General features: G+C 46.3%; 1 protein-coding gene across 1 annotated transcript in view; it reads left to right on the forward strand.

The window, feature by feature from the left end:
- The first annotated feature begins 17651 nt into the window (after positions 1-17651).
- The window catches only part of SKIL (SKI like proto-oncogene), a 28983-nt gene continuing 20911 nt past the window's right edge, over positions 17652-25723 (forward strand). Inside the window, exons 1-2 of the mRNA XM_012476632.3 lie at positions 17652-17734; positions 19684-21448. Coding sequence (XP_012332055.1) covers positions 20351-21448 — 1098 coding nt within the window. The 5' untranslated portion in view covers positions 17652-17734; positions 19684-20350. The remainder of the gene's footprint in view (positions 17735-19683; positions 21449-25723) is intronic.

The following is a 25723-nucleotide window of genomic DNA, read 5'->3' on the forward strand; positions in this document are numbered from 1 at the left end:
TCTACTAAAAATTCAAAAATTAGCCGGGTGTAGTGCTCAGAAGGCTGAGGCAGGAGAATTGCTTGAACCCGGGAGGTGGAGGTTGCGGTGAGCTGAGATCATGCCACTGCACTCCAGCCTGGGTAACAAGAGCGAAACTCCATCTCAAAAAAAAAAAAAAAAAAAAAAAAAGAAGGTCGGGGGAAGAGAGAGAGAAATACTGAAGACCAGAGAAGTTACATCTTCTAGCCAAATTCATGATCCCTAAAGCAGACCTAACCCTATACTTGAGCTAAATCCAGACTTTTCTTGGCCATACTCATCTCCTTGACAGTCAATACAAAACTCTAGCACTTCATCAGAGTGAATGGCCAGGCGAGGTGGCTCACACCTGTAATCCCAGCACTTTGGGAGGCCAAGGCAGGCGGATCACAAGGTCAGGAGATTGAGACCATCCTGGCCAACATGGTGAAACCCCGTCTCTACTAAAAATACAAAAAATTAGCCAGGTGTGGTGGTGAGCACCTGTAGTCCCAGCTACTCAGGAGGATGAGGCAGGAATCGCTTGAAACCGGGAGGCAGAGGTTGCAGTGAGCCGAGATCACACCACTGCACTCCAGCCTGGCAACAGAGCAAGACTCCGTCTCAAAAAAAAAAAAATTACGCTTATTACTGACAAAGCAAGAACGGGTAGGAAGTGCTCTGTCAGGAAAAAGGCAATCCCTTCAGGAGCCTGACTGTGTTGATTTAATGATAAGATTCTGTACACATAAGTGTGTCAGCCAGCACAGGAAGTGCCCCAGTCAGGACTGATAGGCTTCAGCCACACTGAAGGGGTCCAAAGGGCGGGCACTCTGATGCACGCAGACAAAGGGCATATTTAGACTGCCCAGTCATGGAAGGCTTCCCTGGGCACTGGAAGAGAGTGAAGGCAGGGAGGAAGGGCCCCAGAAAGAGGCAAAAGCCTACTTCTGCTTTTCTTTTCTTTGTTTTTTGAGACGGAATCTCGCTCTGTCACCGAGGCTGCAGTGCAATGGCACGATCTCGGCTCACTGCAACCTCTGCCTCCCAGGTTCAAGCAATTCTCCTGCTTCAACCTCCCGAGTAGCTGGGATTAAAGGCATGCTCTACCACACCCGGCTAATTTTGTATTTTTTTTAGAGATGGGGTTTCTCCATGTTTGTCAGGCCGGTATCCACCCACCTGGGTCTCCCAAAGTGCTGAGATTACAGGCGTGAGCCACTGCTGCCTGGCCATGCTTTCAAAATATTTGATTTAAGTGCTTATTTTTGTTTAAGCCAATTAATTAGAGCTCTTTTGTATAAACATTACACACAACACATATATAACTACACAGAAAGACAGATTGCTACAGTGGGTGTAAGATTTTTTTATTTGCCAGTTTTTAAGTTCCTTAATTGGATTAATGGCTTTGGAGCCCTTGGAAGAACAGGGCCAGGAAAGAGGTCTCTGGTGCCTCCTGTTTTTCCTAAGGAGTCCAGGCTGTTAGAGCTTGAATATATCTGCTTTTAATTAAACTGCTTTTAACCATAGCATTCTTTAATAAAGTCCTTTTAGAATTTCTTTCTTTTTTTTTTAAATTTTCTTTTTTTGAGACGGAGTTTCGCTCTTGTTACCCAGGCTGGAGTGCAATGGCACAATCTCGGCTCACTGCAACCTCCGCCTCCTGGGTTCAGGCAATTCTCCTGCCTCAGCCTCCTGAGTAGCTGGGATTACAGGCACACACCATCGTGCCCAGCTAATTTTTTGTATTTTTAGTAGAGACGGGGTTTCACCATGTTGACTGGGATGGTCTCGATCTCTTGACCTCGTGATCCACCCGCCTCGGCCTCCCAAAGTGATGGGATTACAGGCGTGAGCCACTGCGCCCGGCCCTTTTTTAGAATTTCTTATGCCAAATGGCAGATATTTCTGACTTTTTAACTTTACCAAAGGTAACCTCCCAGGTACTTACAGAAAGGAAAATTTAAGACAGTCTGTGGAAGAGAAGAGAATAGACAAGATTTCTGTGGAAGAGAAGAGAATAGACAAGATTATGTGATATTAAACCAGAAACGACTTACTTCCTAGGTAAGGAATCGAATCTGGACCACCACGGTGAAAGTGCAAAATCTTGGCTTCTGAGCTACAGCCTGGGACAGCTACCATCTCCTTTCCCAGAACAAGCCTAGAGTAGTTAATTTTGAGTTTGCAAAGGCTTTTTTTTTTTTTTTTTTGAGACGGAGTTTCGCACTTGTTACCCAGGCTGGAGTGCAATGGCGCGATCTCGGCTCACCGCAACCTCCGCCTCCGGGGTTCAGGCAATTCTCCTGCCTCAGCCTCCCGAGTAGCTGGGAATACAGGAGTGCGCCACCATGCCCAGCTAATTTTTTTTTGTATTAGTAGAGACGGGGTTTCACCTTGTTGACCAGGATGGTCTCGATCTCTTGACCTCGTGATCCACCTGCCTCGGCCTCCCAAAGTGCTGGGATTACAGGCGTGAGCCACCGCGCCCGGCCTTGCAAAGGCTTTTAACTATTTAATATGATTGTTAGAGCTAACTATGACACGAACCCTGAAATTCCTGTTCCTCGAAGGCAGAGACCAAAATAAAGTACTGCCACATGGTTAAAAGTTCAAGCTCCCAAGGACATAAAACAACGTGGAGACTTCATCCAATTTTTTTGTTTGTTTCAGGGCCTGCAGCCAAGCTTGTTACTGACCCGCCTGCTGGGTCATCTTGAAAATCAGGCGTACAGGTGTTCTAAGCCTGTGTTTTATCCTAAAGTATCCCTCAACACAGAAAAACAAATTCATAGCATAAAATATACCAGCTAGTAGGCCGGGCGCGGTGGCTCACGCCTGTAATCCCAGCACTTTGGGAGGCCGAGGCGGGTGGATCACGAGGTCAAGAGATCGAGACCATCCCAGTCAACATGGTGAAACCCCGTCTCTACTAAAAACACAAAAAATTAGCTGGGCACGATGGTGTGTGCCTGTAATCCCAGCTACTCAGGAGGCTGAGGCAGGAGAATTGCCTGAACCCAGGAGGCGGAGGTTGCAGTGAGCCGAGATCGCGGCATTGCACTCCAGCCTGGGTAACAAGAGTTAAACTCCGTCTCAAAATAAATAAATAAATAAATAAAAATAAAATAAAATATACCAGCTTAAGACTAGCTTTAGAATTCTTTTTTGCATTAATCAAAACTTTACAGAGGAGTTAAACATTGATTTTTTTTCCAGGCATTCAACCATTTGCACACACAGAGAGAAGCTAGAAATCTGACTGGTAAGAAATTTTTACCCTTTTGCCGGCATGCCAGGCTTCTGGGTCCCCTTTCCCTGAGCTGTCCTAGTGATCCAGCTTGTGGCACCGTCACTCTGGTGGCCAAGCCACATCATAAAGGGAAATCATATATTTTTTCGTTCTGCCCAGAGCAAAATAGGTGTGATAAAACATAGACATTAGCCACTCTGCTTAGCACCCAACAGCAAACTGGCAAGGCTTAAATTTGCCCCCAGATGGGCCCCATCATCTTTGATCCAACCTCTGACTTGGAGTTTCAAACATGGTCTCTGGCCGGGCGTGGTGGCTCACACCTGTAATCCAAGCACTTTGGAGGCCAAGGCGGGCGGATCACCTGAGGTCCCGAGTTCAAGACTAGCCTGACTAGCATGGAGAAACCCCAACTCTACTAAAACTACAATTTAGCCAGGTGTGGTGGTGCATACCTGTGGTCCCAGCTAATCAGGAGGCTGAGGCAAGAGAATTGCTTGAACCTGGGAGGCGGAAGTTGCAGTGAGCCAAGATTGTGCCACTGCACTCCAGCCTGGGCAACAAGAGCAAAACTCCATCTCAAAAAAAAAAAAAATTTCAGGACAAGTCCAAAGTGCAAAGCAAAAGTAAGTTTATTAAGAAAGTAAAGGAGGCCGGGCGCGGTGGCTCACGCCTGTAACCCCAGCACTTTGGGAGGCCGAGGCGGGCGGACCACGACGTCAAGAGATCGAGACCATCCTGGTCAACATGGTGAAACCCCGTCTCTACTAAAAATACAAAAGTTAGCTGGGCATGGTGGCGCGTGCCTGTAATCCTAGCTACTCAGGAGGCTGAGGCAGGAGAATTGCCTGAACCCAGGAGGCGGAGGTTGCGGTGAGCTGAGATCGCACCATTGCACTCCAGCCTGGATAACAAGAGCGAAACTCCGCCTCAAAAAAAAAGAAAGTAAAGGAATAAAAGAATGGCTACTCTACAGACAGAGGAGCCCTGAGGGCTGCTGGTTGCCCATTTTTATGGTTATTTCTTGATGATATGATCCACTTCAATCAACAAGCATGCCTCCCCTGTTTAGACCATATAGTGTAACTTCCTGACGTTGCCATGGCATTTGTAAACTGTCATGTTGCTGGTGGGAGTGTGGCAGTGAGGATGTCACCGTCTTGGTTTTGGTGGGTTATGGCCAACTCCTTTACTGCAACCTGTTTTATCACAAGTTTTTTTTTTTTTGAGACAGAGTCTCGTTCTGTTGCCAGGCGTCAAGCTGGAGTGCAATGGCACGATCTCAGCTCACCGCAACCTCTGCCTCCTGGGTTCAAGCAATTCTCCTGCCTCAGCCTCCTGAGTAGCTGGGACTACAGGCACGCGCCACCATGCCCGGCTAATTTTTTGTATTTTTAGTAGAGACGGGGTTTCACCATGTTGACCAGGATGGTCGCGATCTCTTGACCTCATGATCCGCCCGCCTCGGCCTCCCAAAGTGCTGGGATTACAGGCGTGAGCCACTGCGCCCGGCCCCACACGGTCTTTATGACCTGTATTTTGTGCTGACCTCCTGTCTCATCCTGTGACTTAGAACGCCTTAACCGTCTGGGAATGCAGCCCAGTAGGTTTCAGCCTTATTTTACCCAGCTTCTATTTTAGATGGAGTTGCTCTGGTTCACACACCTCTAACAATACCACTTGTAGGTCAAAGTTATGAAGAAAAGAAGGTGTACTTGGCTACCTGGGAGCCTGAGGACTTTCTGGTTCCAGTTCCAGTTTTCCTTATAATCCACCCTCCACGTGATTTAAAGTTAATGGAATGGATATCTAGTCCTTAACCAAAATTATCTGATTAAATTATATGGACAGGATAGATGGAAATAATGACAAAGTTTTTTTTTTTCTCTTTCTTTTAGCTCTGAGATCCTCTTGGTACAAATACTTTGTACTAAGATAAAAGTCATCTTAGAGGCCTGGTGTGGTGGCTCACACCTTTCCTAGCACTTTGGCAGGCCAAGGTGAGAAGATTACCTGAGGTCAGGAGTTTGAGACCAGCCTGGCCAACATGGAGAAACCCTGTCTCTATTAAAATTACAAAATTAGCCAGGCGTGGTGGTGCATGCCTGTAATCCCAGGTACTCCGGAGGCTGAGGCAGGAGAATCACTGGAACCTGGGAGGCGGAGGTTGCAGTGAACCGAGATTGTGCCATTGCACTCCAGCCTGGGTAACAAGAACAAAACTTTGTCTAAAAAAGAATCCTCTTAGTATCTGTGAGACAGAAGCAGAGCAGTTGAGGCTCAACAGAAACTTCTCTTGTGGTTTCTCATAAAGAAAACACTGAGTCATCCTCAACCAACAAGTGATAGGTGGCTCTTTCTTAGAAAATCCCGTATACAGCCAGGCGCAGTGGCTCACGCCTGTAATCCCAGCACTTTGGGAGGCCGAGGCTGGTGGATCACAGGTCAAGAGATAGAGACCATCCTGGTCAACATGGTGAAACCCTGTCTCTACTAAAAATACAAAAATTAGCTGGGCGAGGTGGCGGGCACCTGTAATCCCAGCTACTTGGGTGGCTGAGGCAGAAGAATCAGTTGAACCTGGGAGGTGGAGGTTGCAGTGAGCCGAGATCGTGCCACTGCACTCCAGCCTGGGCGACAAGACTGAAACTCCTTTTCAAAAAATAAAAATAAAATAATAAATAAAAAAATAGAGCTTTATTTGAGGAACTGATTTATTTAAAAATGGACAAGGCGGGCCGGGCATGGTGGCTCAGGCCTGTAATCCAAGCACTTTGGAGGCCAAGGCGGCTGGATCACCTGAGGTCGGGAGTTCAAGACCAGCCTGAGCAAAATGGCGAAGCCCTGTCTTTAAAAAGAAAACAAATGGAGAAAGCGGTTGTTGGAACTTCAGGGCAGTAATTTCACATTTACATTCACCTTTAATGAGACCACGTGGTTTCTGTAAAATCTGCATTACCTGTGCAAATGAAACCTATTCATTAGAAATCCAGTCTCTGATTTTTGGTAACAGAGCCGATATTTATTTCCCACGATGCCAATTCTGGGGAGCTTTAAATCCAGGATAGTTAACTTTGTGAGTGTGACCTTATTATCAATACTTATGTCCCATGCTAGCAAGTGGAAGAATCTGTTGACCACCTACTGTAACTAATTTAACTGGGAAAATAACTTTAGTACTTACATTAGGCATATTTGCAAATAATCATTTACTGCCTGAGGTTTTAGTATATAACTTAATATATAACTAATTTGTAAGGGAAAATGCATCAATTCCACTTGGCTAACTCTGTCTTTTACTGTTAAGTTGTAAAAAGAGAAAGTCTAATTGGCCTAATTAATCAGTATAACCCTCTGGGCTGGGCTTTTTGGGTCAGGCTAAGTCTAGGTTTTGATTAGACTATCGTTCTGGCCCCTGCTCCCGACTCATTCAGCAACCACCCTTTGCTCAGGGGACACCCTGAGGCCACAGTAATTGACCGTGAGCCAGACGGTTTCTGTTAGAAGAGGATGTAGGACTTGCATACATCGTCATTGACGTAATTCAAATTAGAAAGTTTCTAATTTTTTGTTATGGTAAACACCATTGATACACATACGTGTTGCATATCATTTTGCACTTTTTTTCCACTCTCTGTGTTAGGACAAATTTCTTTGAATAATTGTTGAGTCAAAGGATTTGAACTTTTCTTTTTTCTTTCTTTCTCTTTCTTTCATTCTTTTCTTTTCTTTTCCTTTTTTTGAGACAGAGTCTTGCTCTGTCACCCAGGCTGGAGTGCAATGGTGCCGGCTCAAGCAATCCTCCCACCTCAGCCTCCAAGTAGCTGGAACCACAGTCGTGCACCACCATGCTGGGCTATTTTTCCTTTGTATTTTCAGTAGGGGAGGGGTCTTGCCATATTGCAGAGAGAGAGAGAGAGAGAGAGAGAGAGAGAGAGAGAGAGAGAGAGAGAGAGAGAGAGAGAGACCGAGACCAAGATTCCAGCATGCTCCTTTTTACTTAATTATGCCAATTTTGCTGAAGAGCACTTAAAATACCACTTTCACCGGGCACCATGACTCTGTAATCCCAGCACTTTGGGAGGCCGAGGCGAGTGGATCATAAAGTCAAGAGATCGAGACCATCCTGGCCAACATGAGTAGGGGTGGAGCAGCAGGTGTATTTTAGAAAGTCAGGCCTGTTCCTTCTTTTAGGAAAGTCTGCATTACACTTCTGTCCTGCCTGCTTGAGTGGCCAATCTGAGTGACCCTGCTGCCACCGTCGTCCCTTGGTCACACTTTGGGTAGGGGAACTCTTCCCTCTCCTTTTTTGTATACTTCCCTACACTAGGTATAGAGCTTCTAAAACTTGAGAGGACAGAGAAGCACTTGGGAGCTTGTTTAATAAAGATTAAAGGAAGAAGGCCAGGAACGATCGCTCATGCCTATAATTCCAGCACTTTGGGAGGCTGAGGTGGGCGAGTCACCCTGAGGTCAGGAGTTTGAGACCAACCTGGCCAACATGGTGAAACCCCTTCTCTACTAAAAGTACAAAAATTAGGGTGGTGGTGCGCGTCTACAATTCCTGCTACGTGGGAGGCTGAAGCAGTAGAATCGCTTGTACCTGGGAGATGGAGGTTGCAGTGAGCTGAGATTGAGCCACTGCATTCCAGCCTGCCTGATGGAGTGAAACTCTGTCTCAAAAACAAACAAACAAACAGACAGACAGATTAAAGGAGGAAGATTCCTGCATTCTGATCCTCGAGATTCTAATTTGGTAGTTCTGGAACCCAAGAACCCATATTTTTAACAGGCTCCTCAGGTGATTCTGGTGCAGGCACTTGGTAGATCCCATTTTAAAAAAATTGCTCTGGTGCCTTGATGGGTACTTTTTGGGTAGCAAGAAGTCAAGATGATAAGTTTCCTACTTAAAAACATTGGTTGTGGCTGGGCGCAGTGGCTCACGCCTGTGATCCCAGCACTTTAGGAGACCAAGGTGGGCGGATCAACTGAGGTCAGGAGTTCAAGACCAGCCTGACACAGAGAAACCCCATCTCTACTAAAAATACAAAATTAGCCCGGCGTAGTAGCGCATGCCTGTAATCCTAGCTACTCGGGAGGCTGAGGCAGGAGAGTCGCTTGAACCTGGGAGGTGGAGTTTGCGGTGAGCTGAGATTGCGCCACTGCACTCCAGCCTGGGCAACAAGAGTGAGACTCCGTCTCAAAAAATAGACAAACACTATAATCCCAGCGCTTTGGGAGGCCGAGGCGGGTGGATCACGAGCTCAAGAGATCGAGACCATCCCGGTCAACATGGTGAAACCTCGTCTCTACTAAAAATACAAAAAATTAGCTGGGCATGGTGGCACATGCCTGTAATCCCAGCTACTTGGGAGGCTGAGGCAGGAGAATTGCCTGAACCCAGGAGGCGGAGGTTGCGGTGAGCCGAGATCGCGCCATTGCACTCCAGCCTGGGTAACAAGAGCGAAACTCCGTCTCAAAAAAAAAAAAAAAAAAAAGATTTGGGAGTCACTAAAGATTCTATCTCCTTCACTGCAATATGACATAGTGTTTGAAATCCCTAGAACACTTTTTTTTTTGAGTCAGGGTCTTGCTCTGTCACCCAGGCTGCAGCACAGTGGGGCCACCATGGTGCACTGCAGTCTTCACCTCTCGGGATCAAGCAGTCCTCCCCTTAGCCTCCTGAGTTGCTGAGACTGCAGGTGCACGCTATCATGCCCAGCTAATTATTTTTATTTTTATTTTTGTAGAGACAGGGTCTTACTATGTTGCCAGGGCTTGTCTCAAACTCCTGAGCTCACGTGATCCTCCTGCCTTGGCTTCCCAAAGTGCTGGGATTACAGATGTGAGCCACTGTGCCCAGCTGACATTTTATTTTCATTAATATCTGTGTTAAACTGAAAATGTGTTACTTGGGAGTAAACATTATTATTAATTATTATTATTAATCTTTAAACTTTATAACAGTGCTTCAAGGTAGGCAATATTATCCCCACTGATCAGATGGGAAAATTGATATTTTGGGTTTATCTGGAATCTTTGCTGGAGTTTGCGGTCTATATCAGATTAATTACTCATATAATAGAGTCTTGTTTTGATGGAACACAACATAAAGCAACTTTGATTAGAGGATGGTGTAGAAATTGTCAGAGTGGGACCGTGCTCAGTGGCTCATGCCTCCAATCCCAACATTTTGAGAGGCCAAAGTGGGTGGATCACTTGAGGTCAGGAGTTTGAGACCAGCCTGGCCAACATGGTGAAATCCCATCTATACTAAAATACAAAAATTAGCCAGGCATGGTGGTACATGCCTGTAATCCCAGCTACTTGGGAGGCTGAGGCAGGAGAATCACTTGAACCCAGGAGGCAGAGGCTGCAGTGAGCCAAGATTGTGCCACTGCATTCTACCCTGAGCGACAGCAAGATTCCATCTCAAAAAAATAAAAAATTAAGTAAAATAAAGAAATGGTTGGGGTGTATTCATGGTACGGCTCAGGGGAGGAAAAGCTCAGGAGAGGGGCTAGGGTAGTAGTAGGGAAGCACCAGAAGGAGAATGAGAATTGTAGTGGCCTCCCTGACGTTGCCTGCCCAGCCCGGATTTCTTTTCCTGGCTCCTGCCCTACCCTCCTGAATCACAAGGCCATAACGGTAGGGCTTCATGCATCTGTGGTTGACCTTGTCCTTAGTCACAGCCAGTTGGACCAGGAATGGACACCTGAGCCAAGTGAGGCCAGTGATCACCTTCCCAGAGGTATTTGGAATGAGCACTGAGAGAGTCTAGCCTTGCCTGGCTGGTGTGTTGAATGGAGGAAATACAATCTCAGGAGCTATTGGCAGTCGTACTTGCGTATTGTGGAGTGGAAAAGCAGTGTAAACCAGTCTGCAGAGAGAATGAGGCAGACGCGAGAGAGGAGCAGATAGAGTGTTGATAAGGCTCAAGTCTTAGATTGCAGTTTCTTCCAGAGGCTGAGCTGTGTTTCTGTCCTTGGATACTCTTGCAACCTTTAAATGAATCCTCTTTTTTAGCTTGAGCTAGCCATGGTGGGTTTCTGTTACTTGTAGCCAAAAGAGCCCTAACTAGGCTGAGCATGGTGGCTCATGCCTGTAATTCCAGCACTTTGGGAGGCCAAGGTGAGCAGATCACTTGAGGTCAGGAGTTCAAGACCACCCTGGCCAATACGATGAAACCCCATTTCTACTAAAAACATAAAGCATAAAACATAAACAAAACATAAAAACTGCCTTAGCCTCCCGAGTAGCTGAGATTACAGGCACAGGCAACCACACCCGGCTAATTTTTGTATTTTTAGTAGAGATGGGGTTTCATCATGTTGGCCAGGCTGGTCTTGAACTCCTGGCCTCAAGCCATCCACCCATCTCGGCCTCCCAAAGTGCTGGGATTATAGGTGTGAGCCACCGTGCCCGGCCATTTTTAAATATTTTGTTATATTTTAATTAATTAAATTTAAGTAGCCACCTGTGACCAGTGGTTACCATTTCGGACAGCACAGCTCTCTAATCATTGAAAATAGAGAGTTGCTTCTGTAACAGGAAGCAAACTGTAAAGTTGGTTTGCAGTGCCAAGATGAAAATCAAAAGAAAACTGTCAGTGAGTACTGCAGAAACACTAGGGGACCATTGTGCAGCATCCGAATCAGTAATTGCAAACTATGTCCCTACCTCCCACTCTATGCAATAACTTGGAAAAAAGGATATTAAATTGGCTCTCTGAGAATTATCTGTAAAAAAAAAGAAAGGAAGGGACAAAAAAGGGAAGTAAAGAAGGAGAGAAGGAAGCAGAAAGTGGCAAAGTCACTTTAAATAGAGAAAACAGTTCTCTGTTCAGAGTAAAATTTAACTGAATGCATTAACAAATCAACAAAAGAAATGTATCTTCAAAAGGCATAACTGGGGGCCGGGCGCGGTGGCTCACGCCTGTAATCCCAGCACTTTGGGAGGCCGAGACGGGTGGATCACGAGGTCAAGAGATCGAGACCATCCTGGTCAACATGGTGAAACCCCGTCTCTACTAAAAATACAAAAAATTAGCTGGGAATGGTGGTGCAAGCCTATAGTCCCAGCTACTCGAGAGGCTGAGGCAGGAGAATCGCTTGAACCCAGAGATGGAGGTTGCGCTGAGACAAGATGGTGCCACTGCACTCCAGCCTGGGTGACAGAGTGAGTAAGTAAACGCTCTGTCTAAAAAAAAAAAAAAGCTTCCCATATTCTGATTTTTTTGCGGGGAGGGCCCTGAGTTTTGCTCTTGTTGCCCAGGCTGGAGTGCAATGGTGCGATCTCGGCTGGCTCACCACAACCTTGCCCTCCTGGGTGCCACCATGCCTGGCTAATTCTGTATTTTTTTTTTTTTTAGTAGAGACAGAGTTTCTCCATGTTGGTCAGGCTGGTCTTGAACTCCTGACCTCAGATGATCTGCTTGCCTTGGCCTCAAAATGCTGGGATTACAGGCCTGAGCAACCGCGCCTAGCTGATTTTTTTACCCATGAAATAAACTTGTGGTTATAATAGGGCTTCCACTTGCACATGGAGATCTGTGCCAGTGCAAATGTTCCAGTTCCTTTTCTAACTGTAAACACACGCATGGCATGCTGCTGTGTGCTTCCACTGCTGTAAGTTTAGTTAACATGAATCTGCTCACAGACCAGATCAATCTTGTTTGTTGACAGAATCAGGTATCTGAACCTTCAAGGCAAAGAGCCAGGTTCTAATTAACCCAGATAACCTTGGTCTAGCCAGGTCTCTGGCATACAGCCAGATGATCTCCCTACCAACTCCCTGACCTCTCCCAGGGACATATCTTCAAGATATTATTTTCTAAGTAGGATCAGGAGAAGCTGTGGAGATCCTAAATGGATTCTGGCATGGCCTAATAAGGACAGGAGAACAGAGGGGTTAGATATGGAGGACTATGAGACAGATGAGTTAATCTAAAGGGATGACAGGAAAATGAAAGGGCCAGCAGCATTCTTATCTGGGAAGTACTGGGCACTTCAGAATTCAACATCCCCATGAGAAAGTTGTTTGATGAGACCCAGAGCTTACTTACTGAAATAAAAAGTAGCAAAACCAACAGTTTGTTTTGTTGTTGTTTTCTTTTTGTCTATTTTTTTTTTTTTTTGAGACGGAGTTTCGCTCTTGTTACCCAGGTTGGAGTGCAATGGCTCTTAGCAAAACCTCCCTTTTGCTAAAAAAGGGGGTTTCTTGTATGTATGTCATAGGAATAAGTGAAGCACTTCGAGCTACTTAAGAGTCTCGCACTACTAATTCTACAACTCTCTACTTACCGTTTAAAACTCATAGCTTGGCAACATCATAGAGCTGTTGCCAAGATAACGATTCTTCCCAGTCCCTGCCCCCCGATCCAGAATGTCAGAGAAAAAAGTTCTGATTTGCAATAAACTGCTAAACTTTCTAAACACTTACGAAATTCCTAGAATTGATAATGAAATACACTCAATGTGACTGTTACACTGAATTTAGGATTTTTTGCAATTTATTTATTTATTTTATTTTTTTGAGATGGAGTTTCGCTCTTGTTGCTGAGGCTGGAATGCAATGGCATGATCTCAACTCACCGCAACCTCCGCCTCCCAAGCAAGTTCAAGCGATTCGATTCTCCTGCCTCAGTCTCCTGAGTAGCTGTGATTACAGGCATGCACCACCATGTCTGGCTAATTTTTTGTATTTTTAGTAGAGACAGGGTTTCTCCATGTTAGTCAGGCTGGTCTCGAACTCCTGACCTCAGGTGATCTGCAGGCCTCGGCCTCCCAAAGTGCTGGGATTACAGGTATGAGCCACCATGCCCAGCTTTTTGCAATTTAAATATTGAAAATTCAAACATTTCTAACATGATCTTTCTCTATTTTACCATTTCTGGCTATTCATTTTTTTTTTTTTTCTTTCCTTTCAATTGCATGAAACCTAAGTTAAAGCCTGAAAAAATAGCTGGGCATGGTGGCATGTACCTATAGTCTGAGCTACTCAGGAGGCTGAAGTGGGAGGATTGAGTGCAGGAGTTCAAGGCTGCAGTATACTATGATCACACCTATGAATAGCCACTGTATTCCAGCCTGGGCAACATAGCTAGACCCTACCTTATTTAAAAAAGAAAAGAAAGTGGGGGAAAAAAAGGAAGCACTGTGTGACACTATTCAGGGAGATGAGGTTAATAGTTTTTTATTTTTGAGACGGAGTTTCGCTCTTGTTACGTTACCCAGGCTGGAGTGCAATGGCGCGATCTCGGCTCACAGCAACCTCCGCCTCCGGGGTTCAGGCAATTCTCCTGCCTCAGCCTCCTGAGTAGCTGGGATTACAGGCACGCGCCACCATGCCCAGCTAATTTTTGTATTTTTTAGTAGAGACGGGGTTTCACCTTGTTGACCAGGATGGTCTTGATCTCTTGACCTCGTGATCCACCCGCCTCGGCCTCCCAAAGTGCTGGGATTACAGGCGTGAGCCACCGCGCCCGGCCCTAGGTTAATAGTTTTTAAGCATCTGTTTTTTCATCTTATTTAAGGTATAAAAGTAGAAATAGGGACCTTGTAGATCCAGTGCTGACTTGGCAGATAACAGGAGAAAGCAGTCTCGAGAGAAACCCTATTAATGAGGGGAAGGAACCGTGCACTGGCAGTAACAGTAACACAACACAAATATGGAGGAGTAAAGCGTAAAAGGAAGAGGACAGGTAGAAAAACGATGAACGTGCTGTGAAGAAGTTAAAGATCAGGCCGGGCGGCGTGACTCGAGTCTGTAATCCCAGCACTTTCGGAGCTGAGTCGGGCAGATCACCTGACGTCAGAAGTTTGAGACCCGCCTGGCCAACATGGTGAAACCTTGTCTCTATAAAAATACAACGAATTAGCCAAGTGTGGTGGTGTGCACCTGTAGTCCCAGCTACTTGGGAGATCACACCACTGCACTCCAGCCTGGGTGAGAGAGCCAGACTCCGTCTCATCTCAAAAAAAAAAAAGAAGTTAAAAGATCACAATCCTGGGCTGGGTGTAGTGGCTCACGCCTGTAATCCCAACACTTTGGGAGGCCGAGGCAGGTGGATCACAAGGTCAAGAGATCAAGTCTATCCTGGCCAACATGGTAAGACCCTGTGTCTACTGAAAATACAAAAATTAGCTGGGCATGGTGGCACACACCTATAGTCCAGTTACTCGGGAGGCTGAGGCAGGAGAATCGATTGAACCTGGGAGGCGGAGGTTGCAGTGAGCCGAGATCGTGCCACTGCACTCCAGTCAGGGCAACAAAGGGAGATTCTGTCTCAAGAAAAATTAATAAAAAAAAAAATAAAGACCATAATTCTGAAAAACAGAAATTAATGAAAAGCTACAGGAAAAAAATAAGATGGAAAAGGAAATGGTTGAGATTCTTTTGTGAAAAAACTGAAGGACCTCCTAGCATTTGACTTGCTGCTAAAAAAAAAAAAAATCTTCCAAACACATCGAGGCTCCAGGAAGGAGAACTTTGGCAGAAGGACCACCAGAGACTATAACCGGTTTCTTTTCTTTGGAAAAGAGCAGAAGGTGTAAATGAAGTCACAAACCAGTGTTTGTATGCTCAATTAGCATTTGACTTTCTTCCCCTCCTTCATAAAAATAAACATAATTTATGCTGACTGTTTGCATTTTACCTTATACTTTTTCATTTCCATATTCTTTGTAATTAGTATTAGTGGTCATTATCAGTAGATCAGTAAATGGAGATAAAAGAAAAGCATTTGCTCCAAACTATTTATCAGGGTCACAGAACAGAGCTGGCCCCAGAGTTTGTAACCTCTCCATTCTTGGTCTCTGTGATCAGACAGCCGTAACTACTGAGGAAGACGTTCTAGACTACCTAGTACCAGTTAGTTTGGATCTCCTCTCTGTGCTATTTAATAGAAGAAGATGAAACCATAGGTAGCCCCCACCCCCAATCATTTGGAATTCTTATGCAGACAAGCACTCTCTCATGGTGGTCTTGCTCGACTCCTGCTGGCAGCCAAACAGGTGAGGTGGGAGGTCATGCAAAATCCACCTAATAACTATTTGCTGACCAATTCTTTAATTGACTTTTCCACGCTGATGAAGACCAGGAGCCTGTGGAATTACAACACCTCGCAGTGCTTATTTTCTCCACGGCCTGCATTTTCTATGTCTTTGCAATTCCGTTTTTGGAATAAAGAACCGTTATCATTTGTTTTCAATGTTATATGATAGAATCAATTTTACTGATAACTTCTGAAAATCCTTGAGCAGGCCTGCAAAAATGTGGCTTCCTGTGATCCTCTCCATCTGCCTCAGATCTATGTATAAACGGACCATGTTCACTTTCACTTGCTTTCAAAGCTGTACCTTTAAGGTTTGGGAATTCAAGGGCAAAGTGATTTTAATTTGATGCATTTTGTACTGTGGCCAATAAGGGAAAAATAAATGCCCTCAAACTTGATCGGTTCTAGTCACATTTGCCAGTCACTATTTGTCAAACCACTGCACATAAAATCACAGGCATGAAAGATACCTCTCTCAAAAACAGATTTCTGAGGAACGCCAATCAGACCGGGGAGGCGGATTAATGTGTTTGATTTCTCAAAAGTCTGTTTACTGTCCAATCTGTCTTGGTCGTTGGACATGCTAGCAAGTAATTATTCTTATGGCTAGTAAAATGACTACTAAACATTTATTAATGATTGTAGTTTTGGAATTACTTTTTTTTTAACCAGTCACGTTGGTTTCTAAAAATTGTTCCTCTGGCTAGACACAGGAGCCAGGTGCTGAGAGTTGACTTGGAGCCAAGTTTCAGTGCTGTCCAATCTTCGCATCGGATCTTCAGCCAGGCCTTCTGAATATTCTCACAATTAGAAAATCTATCCCCCCCCCAGACTCGCAGATGCTGTTTTCCCCCCACTGGCTCTGCACAGAACATCATTATCTTTGCCAAGCTTCTGTCTCTATGGCAATAACAGATGGGAAGTGCTGTGGAATTATTCATGTTCAGGAAAGGAGGCAGTCAAGAACGAAGAAGAGGTGGGGGGTAGAGGGGGGCACGACCTGGGAGCTCGGTGGAGGGGGCCTAAGGAAGGGAACTTGGGTGGGGGTGCGGGGAGCGCTGCGGCTTGAGAGGCTTGTGAGCCTTTGGGAGGCCTGTTGTAAGAAAAAAAGGAAAAAAGAAAAACCTACGAGCACAAGAGTATTTCCAGCCAGCGACTCCAAACGTGGGTCCCCATAGGAGCGACCTGAAGCAGTAAAACCCAGAAGAAACTGGACGGAAATGGGGGAGAAAAAGGGACAAAGCTCGAGTCTCCTCAATTTTGTGCACGGCTACTCGGTGGACTATTTCGGTTCCAGATCTTGCGGTGGGGGGAGAAAAGGGGATTTCTTGGTGGTTCGAAATGTGACGGGGCAGCGCTGCAGAGCTGAACACGCTAACCGGCCACCCTGGGAACCCGCAGAGGGTTCTTAAGTCCTATCTTCCCCACCTCGCCTTGCCCTTCTCAAAAAAAAAAAACCAAAAAACCCTCAGTAAACACTGTAGAAACCTGTAATTCACGGCTCCCCTCAAGAACCGAGAGAGCAGCCCGGTGGGCGGGGGTGGCAGGCTGCGGAGCAGGGACAGAAATCCTGGCTCCCGGTTGCGCCGGACTTCGGCCACCCCTCCCGCCAGGCGCGATGGCGGACGGAGGTCAGCCCGGCGAAGGCGTCTGGGTGAGGCCGCCCGGGCGAGGCTGGGGCCGCCGGGACGGGGCGGAGCTCTGGCAGCTGCTGGGCGGCCCTCGGGCGGGAGGCCCCGCGGGGGCGGGGAGTGGCGCCCGTGCCTGACCTCGGGCTCAGCGCCGCCGGCTGCTGGGGTCGCGCACGGTGCACCGCGCGGCCGCCCCGCCCCCTCCTCCCCGCCGCGCAGCGGCCGAGCGTCCGGGGCGCCCCAGGGTCTGGCGCGGCGGGTGGGGCGGGGGCGGGGCGGAGGCCCCAGACAGCCGGCTGGGCGACGAGAGGAAGGAAGGAGGGCGGGCGGCGGCGAGGGCGGGGTGGGAGGGAACATCCTGTCTGCGCTGGGTGCACCGCAGACAGCGCCGCGCGCCAGCCGCCCAGACGGTGCGCGGGGCGGGGAGCGCCGGGCGCGCGCCTGGGGGGGAGGGGGCGCGCGCGCGCGACGACCGGGCCGGGGGCGGGGGGCGCTCTGAGGAGCCACAATAGGCCAGACGGCGGGCGCGCTTCCGAGAGAGCCGGCAGCGGCGAAGTGGCGGCCGCGGCGCCGCCGCTGGCTCCGTTCCCTTCCCCTCCCCCTCCCCGCCGCCCTCGCTCTCCCCCGGGCGGCCGGAGACGGCGGCGGCGTCTGCGGGAAGCCGTGTGTCTCCGCAGTGACGTGGGCGGGCCGAGGGCCGGTGACGTCAGGGGGCTGTGTGTAGCGATGTGTGTGGGGTTCGGAGCGGCGCCGGCACAGCCGAAGGGAGCGGGCGAGCGGCGGCGGGCACAGGTGCGGCTCCGGCTCGTGGGTGCGGCGGGGGGGGACGCGGCGGGAGGCCAGAGGCGCTCAGCCTCCGGGGAGCCCGACGGCGGCGACGGGGCCGGTGGGGACCTCACAGAGCTCGTCGAGCTCCCCCGGTCGCCGAGGCCCGAGTAAGGGGCTTTGGACGCACGGGTCCCGGGTGGGGTCGGAGCCCGAGGGATTCGCGAGGCGCGTGTCCCGCGCGGGATTACGCCTCGTTGGCTCCAGGCGGGGGGCGCGGGCAGTGCTGGGCACTGCACTTGACGGGAGCCGCGGGGACCCCGGAGACCCGGACGCCTGCCACCCCCCCGCCCCCCACCGTCCGGCTGCGCTCCGCGGGGATGCCCTGGGCTCGACCCCGTCCGTCAGCCCCCGGCGGCGCGGGGGTGTGCGCTCAGCGCCTGAACTGCCCCGGTGCCCCCTTCGTTCTGGCCCGGAGCCGGCGTGGGGGAGGCGCAGCATTAGGGGCGCCGGGGTGACACCCGAGAAGTTCCCGGGGAGAGGGTGCGAGCGGGGGGATTTCCGCAACCCTTCCCGCGGCTCCCGCGGGGGGGCAGTGTTGGGAGGGCACTTGAGGTTATCCCAGGCTCGCTGATGGGGGCGGGGGGGACTCCTCCCTTTACTTCCCTCCACCCCCTTGCACACCCACTCCCAGGCTTCCCGTGTCCCTTGTTCTCCCCCCTCTTCGGGTTAGAGATGAGTGGGTGGCTTTGAGTGGGCGGAGGACTTCAGGGTTTTGGGGGCTCCCCCATTCTAGGTCATGCCTCTTGCCCTCTTCCTTGGCCTGTGTTAAGTGAGGTGTGTTCCTGTGGTGCACAAGTCAGTACGATGGCTGGTGGCACTGGTCCTTAATCCTTTGGGTCTGTTTTATGGTAAATTGCTGACAGTCAGGGAAGCAAAAATTTCTATTTATTGGATTTCTTTTGGGTTTTCTCTCAGGAAGGAAGTGGAAGAAGAGTCTTTTCTTTTCCCCTCTTCCTCCATTTGCATTCTTTGTGAGGTTTGTCTGCCTTGTGCTTTTTGTCCCGGATTAGTCGGTTCAAGGATGGAGATTCCCAGGCATGGAGTCTATAGCTTTTGGCTTCCATTAAGTAAAATCGCTAACCTTTTAAAAGAGAAAGTTAATTTTTGCCTACAGTCATTCCAGTAAAATAGTGTACACGGACCAGCTGAATTAATCCACTTAAAATTGTAACTTAGTTACATATGGTAGATATATGTTAACTCGTATTTGATTTTTTTGGATGAAACTGTTTTTTTTGTTTTTAAATAGGAGATGAAGTAATGTATTTTTTTCCTCTTAAAATGGCATAACTGAAAAAGCCTCTGGTACTGATGGAGATGATCTGTTTAAGATTCTTCATATTCTGAACTCAAATGGCCATTTGTGTTACAATGTTGCTCGCTTTACCCAACTCCAAATGGCTTCCCTATTTAAATGAATGTTCTGATAAACTGGTGTTAGATTTAAAGAAATCACTCAAGTGTCACCTTTGGTAAATGAACTCAATTTAATATTAAGAAAATGGTTTCGGCCTGGTGCGATGGCTCACGCCTGTAATCCCAGCACTTGGGGAGGCTGAGGCAGGCGGATCGCTTGAGGCCAGGAGTTCGAGACCAGCCCGACCAATATGATGAAAAATTAATATTTTTCATCATATTGGTCGGGCTGCTCTCGAACTAACCCTGTCTCTACTAAAAATACAAAAAAATTAGCCTCGCGTCGTGGCGTGCGCCAGTAGTCCCACCTACTCAGGAGGCTGAGACAGGAGAATTGCTTGAACCCGGGAGGCGGAGGTTGCGGCCAGCCAAGGTTCTGCCTCCAGCCTGGGCAACAGAGCGAGACTCGTAAAAAGAAAGACCGAAAAAGAAACTTTTTTTTGGCCTCTGGAGCAAATTCAAATGTAACTGTTCCCCATCCCCTTCTCTTCTTGCAGATTAATGAAAAGAAGAATGAACTATAATCTTTGAAGATAACTGGGCAATTTTTTGTTAAGTATCATTGTTGATTGTAGAAGTTCGAGAAGTCAGAGGCTGTTTTTACTGGTGTGAGGATTTACACACGTCTTCAGTTTTTCAGCGCAGACCAGCAGACCATCATTTTTAGAGGAAATACTCCCTCTGCCCTCCTTTATGGTTTCCTTAGTGGTAAAGATTAAATTGGGTTGCATCATTTTGACTTGTGTTTGAGTCTAGATTTTATGGCCCAAGGAATGGCATAAACTTTTCATGTGTTTGCTTATAACAAACGAAACCAAACCATTACATTGATCCTGGACATCTTGAATTGAGAAATTGGTAACTTTATTTTGATATATATTTCTGAAGAATTCAAGAAAACAAAGCATCCTCAGAGGTGTGCCTCTTTTCTTTATTATTGGAGACAAAACGAACAATTTAATAGGCTTTGTAGTGAAATTATGCCAGATTATAAGGAGAACCGAAACTAAGTATTGAGTAATTTAAGGGGAATCTCTCTTTAGAGAGTTTTTGCGAATAGTTACCGTAAGTATTTGTATACATTCATTACTTTCCCCTTTTCAAATAAGCAACTAAATAGAAATGCAAATCTCAGACTTAATTGTTTAACAGAGTAGTGTAGCAATGGAAAACCTCCAGACAAATTTCTCCTTGGTTCAGGGTTCAACTAAAAAACTGAATGGGATGGGAGATGATGGCAGCCCCCCAGAGAAAAAAATGATGACAGACATTCATGCAAATGGAAAAATGATAAACAAGGTGCCAACAGTAAAGAAGGAACACTTGGATGACTGTGAAGACATGACAGTGGAAACTGATGGAGAACATGTCAAGCGAACCTGTGCTTCCGTTCCTGAAACTTCACATTTGAATCCCAGTTTGAAACACACATTGGCACAATTCCATTTAAGTAGTCAGAGCTCTCTGGGTGGACCAGCAGCATTTTCTGCTCGGTATTCCCAAGAAAGCATGTCGCCTACTGTATTTCTGCCTCTTCCATCTCCTCAGGTTCTTCCTGGCCCATTGCTCATCCCTTCCGATAGCTCCACAGAACTCACCCAGACTGTGTTGGAAGGGGAATCTATTTCTTGTTTTCAAGTTGGAGGAGAAAAGAGGCTCTGTTTGCCCCAAGTCTTAAATTCTGTTCTCCGAGAATTTACACTCCAGCAAATAAATACAGTGTGTGATGAACTGTACATATATTGTTCAAGGTGTTCTTCAGACCAGCTTCATATCTTAAAGGTACTAGGCATACTTCCATTCAATGCCCCATCCTGTGGGCTGATTACATTAACTGATGCACAAAGATTATGTAACGCTTTATTGCGGCCACGGACTTTTCCTCAAAATGGTAGCATACTTCCTGCTAAAAACTCATTGGCCCGGTTAAAGGAAACTGGCAGTGCCTTTGAAGTGGAACATGAATGCCTGGGCAAATGTCAGGGTCTATTTGCACCCCAGTTTTATGTTCAGCCTGATGCTCCATGTATTCAGTGTTTGGAGTGTTGTGGAATGTTTGCACCCCAGACGTTTGTGATGCATTCTCACCGATCACCTGACAAAAGAACTTGCCACTGGGGCTTTGAATCGGCTAAATGGCATTGCTATCTTCATGTGAACCAAAAATACTTAGGAACACCTGAAGAAAAGAAACTGAAGATAATTTTAGAAGAAATGAAGGAGAAATTTAGCATGAGAAGTGGAAAGAGAAATCAATCCAAGGCAAGTTGTTTTTTATATCAATTTTTAGTAATAGTAGTAATAGTAAAATTTTATTTACTTAGAAATAAAAATTCTATGTTTAGAGTGTAATTTAACCTGTATGTTGAGCATTCCTCATGCAACAACAACAAAATACAGATGGATGTATTTGTATTGCAACTTTTAGGCTATAAAGTGCTTTCCAGTATGCTTTCTCATTTGACTTTCCATACATCTTGTGAGAGAAGTAAGACTATTATTCCATTTTATAGATAAAGCAAATGAAGCTCAGAGAGAGAAAATGGCTTTCCCAAAATTAGGTAGCTAGGGAGTGGAGGACATAGGGCTTTTTCTCATATCCTCTTTTTCACACATCCTGCTTCTTGACCCTGCTGCATCTGTTGTTTTTCTAGGACTCAAGATAATTTGCACTTTGGTGTTATCTCCATTTGCAAATGGTACAATGGCTAGTCAAAACAATTCTTGTGGGCTCGAAACAGCATTTTTCGGAGATCCACCTGTGATTTCTGATGTTTCTATGCTTGGATATTCAGGCTTGCTCAATATTTGAAACAAATGGAAAAGACATATCTGAAGAATTTGTGATTTGAGTAAGCAAGGTTTTTTATTTCTTTTTTATTTTTATTTTTTTAAAAGATGGGGTTTCACCATAATGGCCAGGCTAGTCTTGAACTCCTGACCTTAGGTGATCCAACCACCTCCGCCTCCCAAAGTGCTAGGATTACAGGCGTGAGCCACTGTGCCCGGCCGGTTTTTTTTTTTTTTTTTTTCCAAAGAAAGGAATAACTAAAAAAATTGACAGAGTAAGAAAGAGTTTATTTTATTAATTTTTTTTTTGAGACGGTGTCTTGTTCTTTCACTAGGCTGGAGTGCAGTGGTGCCATCTTGGCTCACTGCAACTCTGCCTCCCGGGTTCAAGCGATTCTCCTGCCTCAGCCTCCCAGATAGCGGGGACTACAGGCACACACCACCACGCCTAGGTAATTTCTTTCTATTTTTGGTAGATGCCGGTTTTACCATGTTGGCCAGGATAGTCTTGATCTCCTGTCCTTGTGCTCTGCCCGCCTCAGCCTCCCAAAGTGCTGGAATTAAAGGCATGAGCCACCACATCCAGCCGGAAAAGTTTATTTTAGACTAATAAAATATTAATATAAAAACCTGCTGGGCTTGGTGGCTCACACCTGTAATCTCAACACTTTGGGAGGCCGAGGTGGGCGGATCACCTGCGGTCAGGAGTTCGGGACCAGCCTGGCCAATGTGGTGAAACCCCATCTTTACTAAAAATACAAAAATTAGCCAGGTGTGGTGGCACACACTTGTAGTCTCAGCTACTTAGGAGGCTGAAACAGGAGAATTGCTTGAACCTGGGAGGCGGATGTTGTAGTGAGCTGAAATCTGTAGTGAGCTGAAATCACACCATTGCTTTCACACCTAGGCGACAAGAGTTAAGCTCCATCTCAAAAAACAAAAACAAAAACAGGTGCAGTGGCTCACGCCTGTAACAGCACTTTGGGAGGCTGAGGTGGGCGGATCACTGCAGGTGGGCGGATCACTGCAGGTGGGCGGATCACTGCAGGTCAGGAGTTCGAGACCAGCCTGGCCAACATGGCGAAACCCCATCTCTACTAAAAATACAAAAATTAGGCAGGCGTGATGGAGTGTGCCTATAGTCCCAGCTATTTGGGAAGCTGAGCCAGGAGAATCGCTTGAACCTGGGAAGCGGAGGTTGTGGTGAGCCAAGATCATGCTGCAGCGCTCCAGCCTGGGCGTCAGAGTGAGACTCTGTCTTAAAGAAAAAGGAAGAAAACCTATCAGCCAAGCTATCATAAGTTTATTTTTCATGCTGCATTATCTGGTAGGCTAAACTAATATCTTCATTCTAACATTTTGAATGCCTAGGCAATGAAAAATATTTGGATTAGTAAATATTCAATTTATTGATCTGGTGGTTTTATATTTCTATTTAGTCAAATAGAAAAAATGTATTTGTTAGGAATTGTGTAACAACAATTCCTAACACTAAGTGTTTAAAATGTGGCCAGCGTTGCTCTTGAGCAGTTTTATGTGTATATTTTTATTTAGTTCTTAACAAGAGGTTGGCCATGTTTCATTTAGGAACTTTGCATTTTTCCACTGTTAGTTTTGATTCCTTGAAATATCTCTGCCCTTTTCTGTTTCACAGAAGAAATGAATGAAGTGTATTAAATGACTGGCTGAAGGTTTATTCACAGCAAAGTTAGAGCTTGGACTAGATCTTAAGACTTGGGATTCTGTGCTTTATTCTGGTACCTTTAAGGTTTTAAGGGAAATTTAGTTAATGGTGTAGTTTTAAGACAGTGATTAAGCCTAATGAAGATAATAATTTTAGACTCATTTACGGTAGTTTGCTACTTGCTTCCAGAAGGCCAGCACTTTGAAATTTCTTGCCAGTGGCTGCTAGATAAGTTTGTATTCTTTTTTTTTTTTTTTTTCCTGGGACTGAGTCTCACTCTGTCGTCAGGCTGGGATGCAGTGGCGTGATCTTGGCTCACTGCAACCTCTGCCTCCTGGGTTCAAGTGATTCTCCTGCCCCAGTCTCCCGTGCAGCTGTGACTACAGGTGTGCACCACCATACCAGCTAATTTTTGTATTTTTAGTAGAGACGGGGTTTCATCATGTTGGCCAGGATGGTCTCGATCTCATGAACTCATGAGCTGCCCGCCTTGGCCTCACGAAGTGCTGCGATTACAGGCGTGAGCCACCGCACCCAGCCTATAGTTTATATTCTTTAGGTGCAGTTATTAACTGATTGTAAATCAGGATTGACTTCAAGCCAGTACTCAGTGTGGAACTTGCTTACAGTTGGACTTGTCCTGTGCTGAAGTTTGTGCTCAGAGATTATATTTCAAAATGTGAATCCCCTTTGCTATTTGCGATATCTTGTGCCGTACTCTTACATGTCTGCTGGAGGCCACATTATTTGCCAGATATTGTTGCTCCAGTCTTTTTTTTTTTTGAGACGGAGTTTTGCTCTTGTTGCCTAGACTGGAGTGCAATGGCGTGATCTTGGCTCACTGCAACCTCCGCCTCCTGGGTTCAGGCCATTCTCCTGCCTCAGCCTCCCAAGTAACTGGGATTACAGGTGCACGCCACCATACCCACCTAATTTTTTGTATATTTAGTAGAGACTGGGTTTCACCATGTTGGATAGGCTGGTCTTGAACTCCTGACCTCAGGTGATCCTCCTACCTCAGCCTCCCAAAGTGCTGCGATTATAGGCATGAGCCACTGCGCCTGTCCTGCTCCAGTCTTTATTACTCTGACATAGTGTATTTCAGATAAACTACTTTTCCTAATATTCTTGCTCTGTGTTTATGTGAAAAACACGTGAGAACCATGATAAAGGTTAAAAAAAACAATGATGGATGAATTTACCTAACTGAAACAATGTGCTAAGGTTTGGTTAACACTGAAACTATCCTTCATCTGGGACTTAATCCCTTATTGTCCCAGAATTCATTACCTTGAATACATTTTTGATTTTAGGAAGGTATGAGATTTTTTTCCAGTCTTTTTGCTGTGTTATACTTTGCAGTATTTGCGTTAGTGTTTGTGGTGTATTTTGATATTGCTTCTAATTTTTTTTTTTTTTGAGACGAGAGTTTTGCTCTCGTTGCCCAGGCTGGAGTGGAATGGTGTGATCTTGGCTCACTGCAGCCTCTGCCTCCTGGGTTCAAGCGATTCTCCTGCCTCAGCCTCCCAAGTAGCTGGGATTACAGGCATGTGGCTGCCATACCCAGCTAATTTTATATTTTTAGTAGAGATGGGGTTTCTCCATGTTGGTCAGGCTGGTCTCAAACGACCTCAGGTGATCCGCCTGCTTTGACCTCCCACAGTGCTGGGATTACAGGCGTGAGCCACCATATCTGGCCTATTGCTTCTAATTTTATGTGAATTTGAGAAATTTTAAAATTTAAGAAAATTTCAAACACCCAGTACTTTTAAGAAGATTGTTATTTTGGTTCATGTTTAATAGGTACTTGAGTGGTGGTTTTATATGCTTGCCACTTCACATTTTAGAAACATTCTCAGAACATTGTAAAGTACATTGTTTTTGAGGGTCTGTGAGGAAGGTGAATTACAGTATTTCCCCCTCTTAGGTGGGTCACATGCTCCTAGTTGTATAACTAGAATCAAGAGTTGAATGCATGTCTTCTAACACGAAGTTCAGTAATTTCTCACTACCTGCCCCTGAAACACATGTTAGTAGTAGAAACTGAATTTTCAGAGACATTA

This window comes from Aotus nancymaae, unplaced genomic scaffold (genome assembly GCF_030222135.1).
Source record: "Aotus nancymaae isolate 86718 unplaced genomic scaffold, 86718_ANA_hifiasm-v0.15.2.pri h1tg000019l, whole genome shotgun sequence".
NCBI lineage: Eukaryota > Metazoa > Chordata > Mammalia > Primates > Aotidae > Aotus > Aotus nancymaae.